Genomic DNA, 15290 nt, shown 5'->3' on the forward strand with positions numbered 1-15290 from the left:
TGCAGAAAATTGGCTATCTAATTGTAATTTCTGGTTCTGAAAGAAAACCCCAGTGTTTAAATTGCTATATGATTGGAACCCTACTAGTCCAAATCCAGGGGAAGTTCAGTGCTTTCCCTGGCTTTGTTTTAGAGCGGAATTCCCAAACAGTGGTGTGTGTACCACTAATTGTACATAAGCCATTTAAAAGTGGCTTATGGCCTGCTAAACAGGAACTGCCACCTCCAGTGTTGTTCTACTGCTATTGATAGGGTTGTCCAGCACCATCAGGGTCAAGGGTGGCTCTGGTAACAGGGTGTTGTAAATAGCTAAGCTGTTAGAGATTTCCTATGCAAACAGACTTTTATCTCCTATTTGCTCCACACACGCCAAAGCTCACCAGCAAGAATCTGCTGTGGCCTTTAAAATACGAATTAATGTTTTATTAACTTGAGAAAAGAATTTTCAGCATATTTTTTTTTCTTCCTTCTGTTTTGCGTATTGTGTATTTGTGCTTTGTGCGTCTTGTACTCAGGGCAAAAATGTGTTGCATTTGCAAGTCCCCACAAGCTGCTAAACCTGAAATGAAAATCCAGCTGTTCATCTGAAAGGCAGTGCTGTCACTAAACCAGTGTCTTAATGCATTGAGGCAGGATTTATATACCTGACTCTTCAAGCTCCCTTTTTTTGGTGGAACTGAACAAAAGCCAGTGCATGGTTACAAGCACAGATTCAATCTGAGGACCACCTGTGTATTCTGAAAGTCTCAGTTGTGATCTCTAGAACTCAGTTATGCAGAGTGACAAAAATGGCTCCTGGTACGTTCCTGTACAGTGTGGGGGCTCACATGCTTCGTGGCTGTTTCTGCTGATGACGTTCCTGCTGATGACGTTCCTGTTGATCAGCAGCCAACATCCACTTTTTACCCTTGCCTTCAGGTTCAAGGTAGGCAGAATGTCAATAAATGTAGTAGTCATTCTCTACAGATTATTGTGAATTGAGTGCAGAAAATCAGTGCTCTGCAGTGAAATAACAAGACCAGACCTGACTCTGAAAAATAATAAACAAGTTCACACAACTAAAAGAAATGTTATGAACATTCCTGGGCACTTTAGGACACACTAAGAAGCTTATTGTTGAGGTAAAAGTTCCAGTCCAGGATTGCAGGTCAGTGATGTTAGCACATACTTTGCCTGGGGACTGACATTTGCAGCAATTAAATTGGCTGTAACTATTTCAAGATTTGGCTTGTGACACTAAGTTAGAAAACGGGCTAAACTGTTCCAGGAGGGAACAGGAGTGGACATCATTGCCTGAATGTAAACCAGCTCCTTTTCCATCTGGTTCAAGGCTGCTGCCATCACAGATCCTTTTTCTAGCCTTGTTTTCCCAAGATGTGGCTCAGAAGCCAGTGTGTCTGCAAGCTGCTGTGCAGCGTAGCACAGGTCACCCTGGGAGCACCTGTGATGTCTGAGCTGGAGATAATTGTGAATGATTATGCAAATTCACTTAGAAGACAGAAAAGCAGCCTGCAGGATAAGCTCTGCTGAAGGATAGATGCTGTTAGAGGAGCTGGGGGTAGATGAAGTACAGCAAGTTTAAGGGAAGGCCAGAAGGCTCCAGGAGGGCAACGTCAGTGCCTGAAGCAGAAATGAAACAGCTGATAAAGTCCAGAGAGGTGGCTGGCAAAGACAGAGCTTGGAGTCACTCTGGTGTGTTGTCCAAGCCCAGTTTTGATGAATGATGGCAAGACCTAAGACAGAGTGATGCTACTGGTAACATAGCTTTTCTAAATAGAATCTCACTCCTTGGAAGGCATTGTTGCTTTGCTCTGGTCTGTCTTTGTGAACACGTTTTATCTTCCTGGGAGTCAGACGTACTGTGCGGAGGAGCTTCACATCTGCGTGGCAGGTATTGCTCAGAGATGTCTCTTAGCTTAAACACTTGCGAAGAGGGGATATAAAATCTAAGAGTATCTAATGGGTAGACACTGCAGAAGTGTCATCCAGGATGACAGAATGGTGGAACTGTGTGTAAAAGCAGTGAGATATATCCAAGGAAATTCAACCTCAGGCTGGGTATCAGAGACAAAACCACAGCAGAATACTTTCATCAAACAAGTGAAAGACTTCTCACATCCCAACTTCACGCAACCCTTAAGTGAGAGTGTTGCTGCTGTTGAAAATGCAAACATTGCACTGCCCATTTTGTGGGTGGAAGCAACTCTGTGCCTTCAGACCAGGAGCTATTTTAGAATTCTTCATAATACCCAGACAGCTCTTGCAGCTGGAAATAGCATCAAGGTCTTTGGAGAAACAAATGTTTCATACTGTAGGAAACACACAGGCTCAGACTAAAGAGAACTGGATTCTGTCTTCTCAAAGGACTGCCAACATCATGTGTGTAGGCAGCATACATTCCTTTTCGTGTGTATGTTACAGCAGCAAGGTATGAACAAGATATCCCATGCCTGATTGTTCTGTTGGTTTGGGTTTTTTTAACAGGCCTGTGCAGAAATTTTTCCTCCCTCTCTTGTCCCCATGTGGCAGCCGCTCTTATGCAAGTGAAGTCGATCAGGTGAGTGTGAGTTTGACTTCCAAGAATTTGTTCTGCTGAGCTGAGATTTTAAAATCCCTGAAGCCTAGTGACCAAATCTGTCTTTCTGATTTGCCAGAGACACTCCAAGCTGGACCTCCAACATACTCCACATTCTTTCCTATCACAGCTTCCATTGACGTAGCACGGTACATGCTGCTAAGGATGGAAATAAACAATCATACGAGTGGGCTTTTTCTATTTTTGGAACTCACTCAGCAGATGAAATCTTCCACCTTAGAGTGGAGGGAATTTGCATGACAGGTTCTTAATAAAGCACTCTTTCTGGGGTATGGTTGTCTAAAGAGATGTAAATAAATTGGTGTGTCCTCACCACTTGATCTGGAGAGTGGCCCCCTTTAACAGCCCTCTCCCTGAAGGTGCTGACTTGCCAGGAACAGTGCCAGACAAAAGGAAAGGGAGTGTTTTGCTCTCTTGCCTGTCTTGTGGCACAGAACTCAGCACTGTAGCGGTGCTAGAACATGCACAACTTGCTCCATAACTCTGGAACAGAGTCTCAGAGGAACTCAGATATGATCCTTGCATCACTACTGGGCTTCCAGTGTGACCCTGATTGGTCCTTGTGTATGCTGGGGAAAGCCAAATTTATAGTTTGTTAAAAGAGATGAGTTGGAATGAATTTCAAGTAATTATCACCTAATCCCATCCACTTTGTTGGATGTGCAAATGTTGCTGTTGGACTGTCTGATTCACCATGCAATTTTTAGCATGTCACTTAACTGCTGCCTCTCTTTGGGTTAGAAGAAGGAGTTTGGAGAAGGAATGAGGTATACTTCTATTTAAATTGTAAGTTGGAAAAATAAGAAGGCAAAAAACCCCCAACCAAACAAAAAGACTGATGACCAACTGGTCTTAATTTTAAATATTAACCCCACTTGATTCTGCTTAGCTTTTAAAACCCAGCACTAGAGGGTTCATGTGCTACAGAGAGAAAGATGAGTGAGCAGTCAGTAAGATTAATCCATATCCTTTCTTCAGTCAAATTTTCTCCATTTCCTGTGGCCTGCATGGGATACTTTAAACATACAGAAACAAGTCCTGAAGAAGGAAAAACATGTCTTGGGAACTCTTTGGTTTACTTTCAGATTTCAAGATGGATGTGAACTGCCAGAGAATGGCGGTTTGCTTGATCTGTTTGCTTTGGGAGCCTCTTGCCAGAGGTGCCAAACTCCTCTTTGTGTTGGGAGGACAGTGATCCTGCCTCACTGGAGTGAACTCAGTATGAAACCTTCGTTTCTTGTCTTCAGGAGGCACTGGGTGGCAGTAGCTGGCAAAGAGTGTAGAGAACATCCCTGGAACAGGCTGCTCCTGGCCAAGGACATGATTTGTTCTGTGAACTGCAAATCACCGATTTCAGATAATTCCAGTGTGTTTTGTTCTGTTTTGCTTTGCAGATTGGCAGCAGAGCTGTGCTTATAACAGGCTGTGACTCAGGATTTGGATTTGCCTTGGCCAAGCACCTCCATGAAAAAGGCTTTATTATTTACGCTGGCTGCCTGCAAAAGGTAGGGAAAACAAAAACTGTGTTCTTCACCTGTGGCACGTGCACCAACACATAGCAAACCCAGTCTTCCTTCTCCTCTCTGCACAGCTTTCTACCTAGGAGAGGGAGGATGGGTGATAGCCAAAAAGACACGACTGCTTGAATTTCAGAGAGCAAAACCTGGCCTAGACCAGAACCAGGACTGAACAGTATCTAGGGAGGTTCTTATTTAAATCACAACATTGTGGTCTATTCCATGTCAGATGAACTGGAACCCCAAATCTAACTTTGTAGGCTTATCCATAAGCAAATTTGGGGGTCAGGTTGAGTCTGGATCACTGACCCTGCTCTCAGACCATACATAGTTATGCAGGGTTTATTTTGAATAATTGTGACGTACACCAAGCCACCAGTGATTTTATGGCATGTGGTATGAGCGTATTTTTCTACATTCGTGAGTACAGCCATGCCTTGGTGTGTCTTGAGGGTCTCTGAAATCATTGTGTAGGTCAGTCCCACTAGTGCAAATGAGAGCAGAATCTGGCTTCAAACAGATTAGTGATGTAGCCTTGATATGCTCTGCAGGAGTGATATGCTCTGCTCTGTGTGGCCATCAGAGATACCTGGTCATAGAGAACAGGAGAGAGCTTTAGCCTCTCTCTCCTTGTGAAGCACTGTGCTTTCTTTAGCTGCATGGCTATTTCCCAACAGAAACAAACTTACTCCTCAGGATATCCTGGGGTGGGTCAGTTATTTTGATCTAATCTTTTAGCTCACTCATCACCATAAATGTATCTTCAGTAGTGATATTATTTAAAGAGAATTTGCCAGGTATTCTTTGATGTTATCAGTATTATTTCTACTATTAATTTTTTTCCATTATTCCTAAGTTTTGCTTAAATTAGTAGTTTATTTCTACTGCATTTTTTCAAAAGAGAAGCGTTTGTCTCCATAGCTCCGTGCCTTGTGGTGTCTCAGCGTTGGGTCAAGGATTTCTTTGTTAGCTGGGCTCCCTCTGCAGGCGTTACAGCAGAACAGACACTGTTACAAACTGCCTTTCAAAAGGGATCAAGAGAAAGGTTAGATGAGTACTTTTTTGATAGCTATTTTGTAACTGAAGATCAACATTAGAGAATATAAGAACACAGCATACTTTAAAAACACAGTTCAGTACATTGGCAGGAGCCAAAAGTTTCAGAGTTGCAAAGTTACTTCTGAGTTTCACTTCCTCTGTCTGAACTGATAGAAAGACCCAGTTTTCAGTGGGCATGTCCGTCTGTCGCTGAAATTTCCCTTCCGTTTTGCTGTCTTCAGTACTCTATTGAATGCATGTTAGTGGAAAATCTTGACCTCTCACAATTTTACCATAAACTGACATGCAGCAGCATGCCTTAAGTCTTTTAGGCTTTGATCAATATTTACTTCCTCCAAAAAAAAATCAGCAGAAAGCTCTGCAGGTTCACTCTAATTAAATCTTGCTTCTTTAGCTGGATTTCCATCCCATGTTTCAAAATCTTCGTGGCTGTGGCAAGACTGGTAACAGCAGCTGTCATCAGACAAACACTGGAAAATACCAAAGCTCTTTAGCTAACTGCTCGGCCTCCTGCATGTCTTTAGGCCATACACTTTCTGTAGAACAAAAACAACTCAGAAGATTGAACTGATTTCTCATTGTGCCACAGGTTTCACTAGCAAAACCATAAGCAGAATTCTCATCAGAGAGTGATAATTGCTGGTGCTGATTTTCGTGGCAGAAAAAGCTTAGTGTGTTTTTAGATGCTAGATGGAAGTGGAGGTAGAAGTAAGAAGCATCATCTTTTGCTTGGGTATATTTGACCTAGCCCTGACATAGAGGAAATGACTGTGAAACTTCAGTGTTATTTTCATGGGTTTGTTTTTGTCAGCACACCTGCCCATCAGAAGCATAGTGCAGCTTGGGGAGCCGTCGTGTCCTCAGGGTATGCACTGCTCTTAGGAACATCATGTCCTTAAGTATGTACAGTGCTGACTCTTCATCAGGAAAGGTTTCTTAGAGTGGTCAGATCTTGGGTACCTGACTAATTTTACTGAAAGAACAATGAGAGAGGAATTTATAGTCGTAACTGAGGGGACCCCAAGGATGGATCTGTGCTAATAGTGTGCTATTTCACACACAGTTACTTCCAAACATTTGCAGTGGCAATTGTACTCATGTGAGAGTTGTGTTGATGCTTCATTGGCAAAAGACAGTGGTAGACTGGATCCAGTGAGCGGCCATGCTGCAGCTGTCTTATTTTTTCCTCTTTGGTTAATGTGTTGGAGAAGCCAGCTGACAGGAGATGAAGAAGGTATTTTTCCATCAGTATCTGTTACCAGTGGACATATGTGGTGTTTGTCTCAGCTGTCAGGAGTGGTGGAGCCCCTGTTTGCTTTGTGTGCTCAGGCTTGTTGCAGCTTGCAGGGCAGTGAGAAGGCAGATGTTCTCTGAGCAGGGCAGGAAGCAGGCCTGCCACTGCAGGCTCAAAGGAGTGCTCAGGGCCACAGGGTGTTGCAGACCATGGGACACTCTGATAGAGATACAAACTGCTGAAGCCCATGAGCACCAGAGAGCAGCCATGGAAGGAGGAAGACGAGGCAGCAATGTGCTTTTTCAGTAAGCAAGAGCTGGGCCCTCTTGCCCTGGGGCTGACAGCAGAGATGTGTTGGTCTGCTGCTGTAGTATGAGAAGGTCCTTTCATTGCTGCATATGGGCCCAGGGGTTGTGGGACTGGCAGTCACCAGGTACCTGACTTAATACCCCCCATCTGCCCTTTCTGAAGAGCCAAGGGAATGGCCTTGGACTCTGGGCGTTAACCCAGACCCACAACTCTTGGTCAGGGTCCCAGCCCCAGGAGTCCCTGTCCAAGCACCCAGCTATGTGTGGGTGGGAGGGCAGGAGGGATGTTGGCTTGCAGAGGCAACCCTGTAAGGGAGGAGGAAGAGGATGCTGTGAAGGCCTCAGCAAAGCTTATGAGACCTCTAAGGCAGAGATTTTGTAGCACATCACAGAACTGAGACTGGGGAAAGAAGGACCTTGGCCTTATTTTCCTTTTTCCCCTTAGCCATATCTGCTGCTTTCAAAACACTTGCATGCTTACATTTGCTAATTGCCTTTTGGCATTCCCACATATGCCACTTGTATGCTTTCCAGTGCTTTTCCATATAGACTGGTTTTGGCACCACAGTGCTTTTGAGTGAGCAGCAAACTTAGAACAAAACTCCCTTTTTGGTCACTATAACATCACCACTAAGCTTTGCGTGGGACTTCCAGCCTCTCCTTTCTGTATGCAGTGTACTTCCATAGGAAGAGTGCAGTAGATGCCCTCTCTTAAGGATAAACACTAACTGGTATTAACAGTATGCAATGGAATAAGGAAGAGTGGAGGAGAAGGCAGAAGAGATATCAGGTAGTTACATTGGTTAACTGTCTGTGAGCACAGTGCATAAGCCCAGGAATGAGAGGAACGAGGAGAAGGATTTTTGGAAGACAGGTGGCACAGAGATAGGGACGTATGGCCATCCTCCTGTGATATCTGAAGGGAACTCTTGCTCGAGGGATGTGTGGGCAGCCTGGGCTCAGACTGCAGACAACGGCCTCTGGCATCTGACAGGGAGCACTGAGCTTGAGGTGTTTGGAGCACTCTGATGTCATTCAGTAATCAAGAAACGGGCCTGCTATGGAGAACTGGCCTGTTCCAGGCCAGAGGCAAAAAGCTATCTATCCAAAACTCCTTATCTGTCAGGACTGAAGAGCGTTCCGACGCTTGCCTGACGATGCTGACACAGCGAGCAGCAGTGAGGCTCCCTGGAGGGTTGAGCAGTGGGGTAGGATGATCCTGTGGGAAATACTCCATGTCTAGCCTGTTACTGGGGAGTAAAAGATTTCTAGTGAGCGATGATATTGAGGGAGCTTCTTAGAGTAAAGAGAGGGATGTTCCCAAAAGCTGATTTTTTTCAGAGCTAGATCTCACCACCCTCTACAAAAGTACTCTGGAGTGGTCAGCACAGTCCAGTAGCTTATAACCATGGGAACAATTCAGGTATAGTCCCAAACTCATTAATGTCCCGTATCTGTGTCCTGGAAGCATGACAGCCAGGCTTCACCACTGTGAAGGGACGAGCTCTGGGCATGGCAGCCTTGTTGCCTGCAGCTTCTGGCCTGTGTGAACATATCTCAGGAGTTGGCTAGAGTTAACTTGCTGGGCTGTGAGGGAATATGTGTATACTGGGTGATACTGGTGTTTTGAACGGAGAAAAAAGGAGTGGAGATAGGAAATAGGAGTGAGAAAAATCTCATGGTGAGAGGCAGAGAAGAAAGGAAGATACTGGATGAGATGCCAGGGGGAATTGCTACCAGGCAGGCTGGCCAGGCTCTCAGTGTAGTGGTCCTTTGGAGGCTTAGGTTAGGTTTCCAGGCAGTGGGAGCCATGTGTGTAGATCAGCTGAAGGGACAGAGTGGGCAGGCAGTCCCTGTTCACAGATGGTCACTTCCAGAGCTGTCAGTGCGTGTGCAGCCCCTCACCGGCTATTTTATACCATACCCCACCAGGGGAACTGCTCTACCCAGTGCCAAGCCAAAGTGAGGATGGCACCACTTTCCCACTGCTGCAGCAGTGGGACATAGCCTGACCTCAGGAGCTTGTATTGGACAGGGGGTGCATGCTGGGTGCCTTGCTGGGGCAGATCCAGCTCTGGCTGCTTGGTGGTTGAAGCAGTTTCTACCAGCTGACTTGGTGAAGGCTCACGGTGCTTGAGGAATGGTGTTCTGCAGGACCAGCCCTGTCTGTTCCCCTTCCTCTTAGGGCCTCAGGACTGTCCTCGTTACTCTGTGGCTGCCCTGCTCAGTCTTTGGCTTGATTTGATGATTGCCATGCATTTGATATTCTACACAGGCTCTTTAGCCAGATTCAAACCAGCACTTTCTTCCCCTCTAGGACAAGGGAGAGGGTGGCTCCAAGGAACTGGACGACATGAAGAGTGATCGGATGAGAACGGTCCAGCTCAATGTCTGTGACAGCAAAGAAGTGGACCGAGCAGTGGAGCACGTGAACAGCAGCCTGCAGGACCCAGAGAAAGGTGAGTGTGTGGCATGGGCACTGAGGTCACAGAGGTGGCAGGAGCTCCCTCGCCTGGGCTCCAAGAACATTGTCAGGGTATATTTCAAAAGCTGATCACATGATTGAAGAGCACAGAGCTTTGAGGAGCAGCCGTGCAGAGCAAATGGCCTGTTTGAATATTGTGCTATATCAGAAAGCAGCTTCCCCCTTCAGACAGCGTCTGCAAATGAAACTGCTTTGTTCTCCACTAGCTCCTGTGGGGACATTAGCAGAAACCAGAGTGGTATTCAAGGCTCTGGGATTAGTGCTTTGTTCCTGTGAACTAAAGTTTATTGTGACTCCCTTTATGTTGTAAAACCTGCCCAGTGCCCAAGGATTGGGGATTAACAATAGAAATGTCTCCCCCACTCTTTCAAAAGGCAAAGGAAATGGAGAGGTTTTCCAAAGAATTTCCCATGAAGCCAGCTGAGTATCACTATAGAGTTCACAGAATATTCTGAGTTGGAAGGGACCCACAAGGACCATCAAGTCCAGCTCCTAAGTGAATGACCCATACAGGGATTGAACCCACAGCCTTGGCTTTATTAGCACCATTCTTTAACCAACTGAGCTAATCATTAATGTTATTGGAGATACAAACATTTTGAGTTCAGGGGGTAGCTGTAACAGACTTTCTTAGCCTGCCTACTTCATTCTACTGAGGTGATAACAACAAATTCTGCTCCAGTACTGTAAAAATCCCCATTGCTCATACATTTCTGAAAGCTTTCCACCCTTTGATGAAGTACATTTTTCGCCTAAAGAAAATCCACATTCAACACAAGGTTGTTTAAAAGCAGAACAACCAATAATGTTTACTTTTGGATTTTGCATTAACCTATTTCTTTTGCCTTTCTTTATATTTAATTTTTATGTGTGGATCTTCTTTAAAAGTTAAGTTTTCTAGCCCTATGTTCTCAAGCCCAGGCCAGGATGAAGTTGCTGCTTCTGAGGGCAGCAGACAGAAGCCTTTCTTAGACCTTTCTCAGTATGTTTCCTGTACAATTAGAATATTTTATGAAATGAGTTGATTTTATTCAAAATTCCTTTTCATTCTTTCTTTTTAATGCCAAATGAGTAGGTAGCTTCAGTTGTTGCCATCTTGGTTGCAGCAGAATAAACGGGATAGGCCATGGCATCCATGCCCACCCATGCCTACATTCTCCTTTCCAGCACTGCAGACATTCTAGTTCTTGTGGTGACAGAAGGGATTTCACTTTGAAAGAATTACTCTTTTGTTTCTTACAAGGTCATTCCTATTCTTATTATTTGCCTTTAGAGACTGTTATTTTGCTTCTTTTAAATAATCACCATGGAAAAATATATGGCAAAGAAACAGCTCAGACAAGGCTGAGGTTCTCTGTTTGCTGGCTCAGAACTTCCCAGGAAACCTTGTTCACAGTATTTGTGGCTGCAGTGTTGGGTGGTACAGTCAGATCTCAGCTGTGGTTATATTTGCTCAGGAGAATGAAGTGTGCTCTGGACTGTCTTCTATCTGGTTTCCATCAGTACAAGACATAATGAAAATCTCTGTTGTGTGATTCAATAATCTATCAGCAAAGCTTTTACCAACCTGTTCTCATTAGTCTCACAGAGGTGCTTGATTTTGTCTTGTAGGGCTCTGGGGTCTGGTTAACAATGCTGGGATTTCCACATTCGGGGAAGTTGAGTTCACCAGCATGGACACCTACATGGAGGTAGCTGAAGTGAACCTGTGGGGCACTGTGAGAACCACCAAGGCTTTCCTCCCGCTCATCCGGAGGTCAAAGGGTGAGTGATCCCCTCCTGACTGGCTCCCCCTGTAGCAGGTCCCTCATCCAGCCACATCTTGCTGTGTTAGAGGCCGAAGGGGCTATTGCACTGCTCTCTGCACCAGTGGCCACCTCCCTACCTTTACAGACAGAACATGGCCCCCAGCATATACAGGGACTGCCTGACCTCTCTGAGTTACACAGCAAGGCAGCAGGCCTGAAAACCAGTTATTTCTCTTTCTCATCTGTGCTACCTTCTCCTGCAACATCCCACACAAGATCTAATCCATCATACCTTCTTTTACCTCTTCAGAAGCTGCAGCTCACCATAATGTGATAAACTGTACTAAATGCCAGGAGCAATCCTCCGTACCATATAAAAAACAACTGTACCAGTGCTGGCAGAGTGGGCAGCAGCAGTATAAAAAGCTTCTTGCAGGGAAGTTGTTGGCTCTGGGAGTCTGTAATGTAGGAGAGGTGGGATTTGTACAGCAAAGGCACACAGACCTGGAGCTTGCATGGGTCTCGTTATAAAGGAGCAAAACCTTTCCTGTACTAGGGCAAACTACCCAACTAAATGAGAATATTTTTCACTGGAGGCATCCACAGGCATTGACAATGCTGTGGATGTTGCTGCAGACCTGGGCTGGATGTGGCCTGGGCAGCATTTCTTCCATGGAAGAGTACCCACTTCTGTGGGCAAGGTTTGTCTTTCTAACACAACTTAGCAACGAGCACTGACAAAAAGTGCAGAGAACTGCAACCTCTGCCTAGACTACAGCTTCCTACCAGCATTCTCCTCAGCCAAAATGGATGGCTTCTAGAAAGGAGAAAGCCCCAGCTCTGTGCCTGGAGCCATAAGCTCACACAGAAAAAGGTGCAGTGGACTTAAACTGCTCTACCTGTTTGTGGTGCAGGAGCAATCCATTCCTGTGAGCCACCATCAGGCTCCTGGATTTTGTGCCTTTGATTTGCAAATAAACAAGCTCAGTTTTGGTGCCAGAGACTTTCCTTGCTTCTGCTTCCTCTTGTCTGGGCTTAGTCCAAATTGCTGCTGAGCAATCCTGTTTCCCACCGTGCTGGCTCTGTCCAGTCCTCTCTGTGTTCCCCACAGCACTGAGCTTTGTGTGTCACCATGTGTTCCCTCAGGTATAATGAGCCAAGGAGCACGAGCACTGGGCTTGTTCTGCTGCCTGAAGGCTATTGCATAGCACAGCTCTGCTCAGGTAGAGACGTGAGCAGGTCTGCCAGGCAGCCCTCACAGCTGTGCAGTGGGCAGGAGGGGGATGCACGTTCAGGAATCTGCTGGATGGTGTGTGCCAGGTGTCTGCCCTGGGTCAGGTGCCACAGCTCAGCTGTGCTCTGCCTGACCTCTGCCTAGGTCGTGTGGTGAACATCAGCAGCATGATGGGTCGGATGGGCAGCCCTGCCCGCTCCCCGTACTGCATCACCAAGTTCGGCGTGGAAGCCTTCTCCGACTGCCTGCGGTACGAGATGCAGCCCCAGGGAGTGATGGTCAGCATCGTGGAGCCCGGCAACTTCATCGCTGGCACCAACCTGTACAGCCCCGAGCGGATCAAAGCCATCGCCGACAAAATGTGGGACGAGCTCCCGGAGATCGTGCGCAAGGACTATGGCAGGAAGTACTTTGATGAGCAGGTCAGCAAGATGGAGAGCTACTGCAACAGCGGCTCCAGGGACACCTCGCCCGTCATCGAGAGCGTCGCCCACGCCCTCACCGCCACCGCCCCCTACACCCGCTACCACCCCATGGATTACTACTGGTGGCTGCGCATGCAGATCATGACACACATGCCCGCTGCCATCGCAGATCGGCTCTATGTCTACTGAGGCCTCACACTCGTAAGCTACCCAGGTGGGAAACTGGTTTTAAAGAGAGCTTTGTACACACTTCCCATTAGTCCTTTTTAAATTTTTCTAACCTCATTTCAGAGTACTGTATTTTAGCTCTAAAGGGTTCATTTAAATATCAGACATGACCTAAAGGGCAATAATTTGCAGGAAATGCCTCATAGGCAGGAATATGTTATGTTTGTGCAGAGGCAATGATTCTTTGCTATTTATTTCACATAATCCTTTCTTTTTTCACCTCAAATATGAAGTTATAATCATTATTTAAACTGCAATTGCTCTGAAGTGTTTTCAGAATAATTTCTGCTGATGGCCAAACACAATCTTCACAATTCCTGCCTAGGGTGTAGCCTTCATACCATAAAACAGAGTCCTTCCATGCTGTAATGGCAAACCACTGCTTCCTCATGACAAAGAATGTCCAACTGACTTTTCCAGGCCTGGTCACAGTAGCCCAAGGCATAGCAGAGACTTCTTTAATTTGAGGATCAGAACTCAGAATGCTCAAGGTGCTGAAACTGAGCAACTGACCCCGTCCCTTTCTCTCTTAGAACTATACTGATGAAACATTAGAGAAAAGGAACAAGTCTGCTTTTCTTGCATACTTTCTTGCAAAGGAGTTCAATGATCCAGGGACTCAATCCTGTAGACCTTCCCCACAGGAGTTTCTTACTCATAGCATTCCCATGAGTGTAAGCAGCTTTACACACAGGACTGCAGGTGTCAGGAGTGGCCTGCAGTAACATTTCTCTTCAACAGTAGCTGAACATCAGCTCCAGAGTTAGCCTGGAGAAGTTTCATTCAAGCTCCTGTAATTTGTGAGGAACAGGGTGGAGCAGGGGGGATCAGAGAGGGTTATAGTCACATGAGTGAATGCCCTTCTACCAGGGACCTCAGAGTTACACTGAAGTATTTGTACAGCACCTTGCACAGAAGGGCCTTAACCCCGACCAGGACCTCTGGGCAGTGCAGGTGATGATAACTTCCACTGAAGGAGTCACTGAGCTGAAATACATCCAACATGGCATAAATCTATCAGAACGTCCATAACAGTGAAGTTAACTTTAGAAGCAGTTTCATTTCCATTATGGTTGTTTACATGTCTGAGAAATATTTGTTTTGTACTTTTAGAAAAGAAAAGGAAAAAAAAAACCAACTAAGAGCCTTCCATGGAGAATGCAGAAAGAGTAAATTTTTTTTAAGCTTGAAAGTCAAAAATAAAAAGTAATTTAAATAAGCCATTGTTAGTGAAGTTAAAAAGAGAAGATCTCACATGCTCTAGTAACATACAATGACATGATCAAACTCCTTTGGCTTAATAAATGTATACATGAATGGTAACAAAATTCAGAGCCTTCCTCTCTTTATTTTTTAAATATTTAAGGTGAAAGCTCATGTTCTTTAGTGGTGAGGTTCACACCTGTTCCTCCTACACAGCATTCAGAGGTTCATTTGCAGTTTTGGGTCTTGCATGTCTGTGCTGGATAGTGCAAGACTTCTGCAGGAGTACCAGATGTGTCCTGCCTCTCGTGACAGACATGCCCAACCCCTGGACTCTGCGTATTCGCAGCTCTTAAACCTGCATTTGTAGCAGACTCTTGCAGATTACAAAGCATTATTATGGATTATTCCTAAGGGATCAGGAAGGGAAACTGAGCTCTGAAGAGGGGAGGGTTGTGGTGGTGATTCAGCAGGGCAGGCACAGAACAGGTCACTGACAGATCCCAAATAAAACCCTGGGAGAGACTTGACAGTTTCCAGACCTTTCTGATTTTCTCCAGAGTCTCAGCAGTGGTTGCTGCATCTTGTGGTGCAGGGTGTATTGCCTTTTTTATCAATACACAGAATTTTCTCTGGGGCAAAACATAAGAATATGATCCACAAGAGACCCAGCAGGCACAAGGACTACTTGCAAGGCAGAGCAAAACACCTGGATAACAATGTCTGTTGCACATGATGCAGCAGAGAGAGAAAAGCCTTTAAGAAAAGTTCTGGTAGTCTAAAAATTCAGCCCTAAATTGCTAAGTAACATAAAAAAATCATGTAATTCCACCTGGCACGCTAGCTCCCAGTTTTACTACTGGCTTTTAATAGAGACATCTATGAAGTTAGACATGGAAAAAAATGAGTGCACAGCCAGGTTATCTCAGTTTAGCTCAGAGACCCCTGAGAGCAAACGTAGCAGGCACTGAACAGTACCACATTCATTCCCAAAGACAAAGCTGAGCAGGGATAACTGTGCTCACATGCACACGGCATCTCTTCTGGAGGCTCCTGAACTCTTGCATGAGGTGCCCCCAGGGAGCTCTGGAGCTGTGCCACTGTGCCAGAGCCGGAGGAGATGTGACGGTACCGTATGGTCACATACGATGGGGAAGCACTGGGGTGCTCCTGTGCATCCACGGCTCTTCCAGTGTTTCTGTGTGAGTTTGCCTGCCACTGGGAGAGTTTGGTAGCAGATTTGTTGTCAGGAGA

At 45.7% G+C, this 15290-nt stretch overlaps 1 protein-coding gene across 2 annotated transcripts in view; it reads left to right on the top strand.

Annotated features, from left to right (window-relative positions):
- BDH1 (3-hydroxybutyrate dehydrogenase 1) overlaps window positions 1-14161 on the top strand; it is a 16101-nt gene extending 1940 nt beyond the window's left edge. For both annotated transcript variants that reach the window (XM_027650551.1, XM_027650552.1), the window contains exons 3-7: window positions 2484-2556; window positions 3990-4100; window positions 9031-9172; window positions 10810-10962; window positions 12325-14161. In XM_027650551.1, the coding sequence (XP_027506352.1) occupies window positions 2484-2556; window positions 3990-4100; window positions 9031-9172; window positions 10810-10962; window positions 12325-12794 (949 nt within the window). In that variant the 3' untranslated portion in view covers window positions 12795-14161. The remainder of the gene's footprint in view (window positions 1-2483; window positions 2557-3989; window positions 4101-9030; window positions 9173-10809; window positions 10963-12324) is intronic.
- The last annotated feature ends 1129 nt before the right edge of the window (window positions 14162-15290 follow it).

This window comes from Corapipo altera, unplaced genomic scaffold (genome assembly GCF_003945725.1).
Source record: "Corapipo altera isolate COAL_440 unplaced genomic scaffold, ASM394572v1 54, whole genome shotgun sequence".
Lineage (NCBI taxonomy): Eukaryota > Metazoa > Chordata > Aves > Passeriformes > Pipridae > Corapipo > Corapipo altera.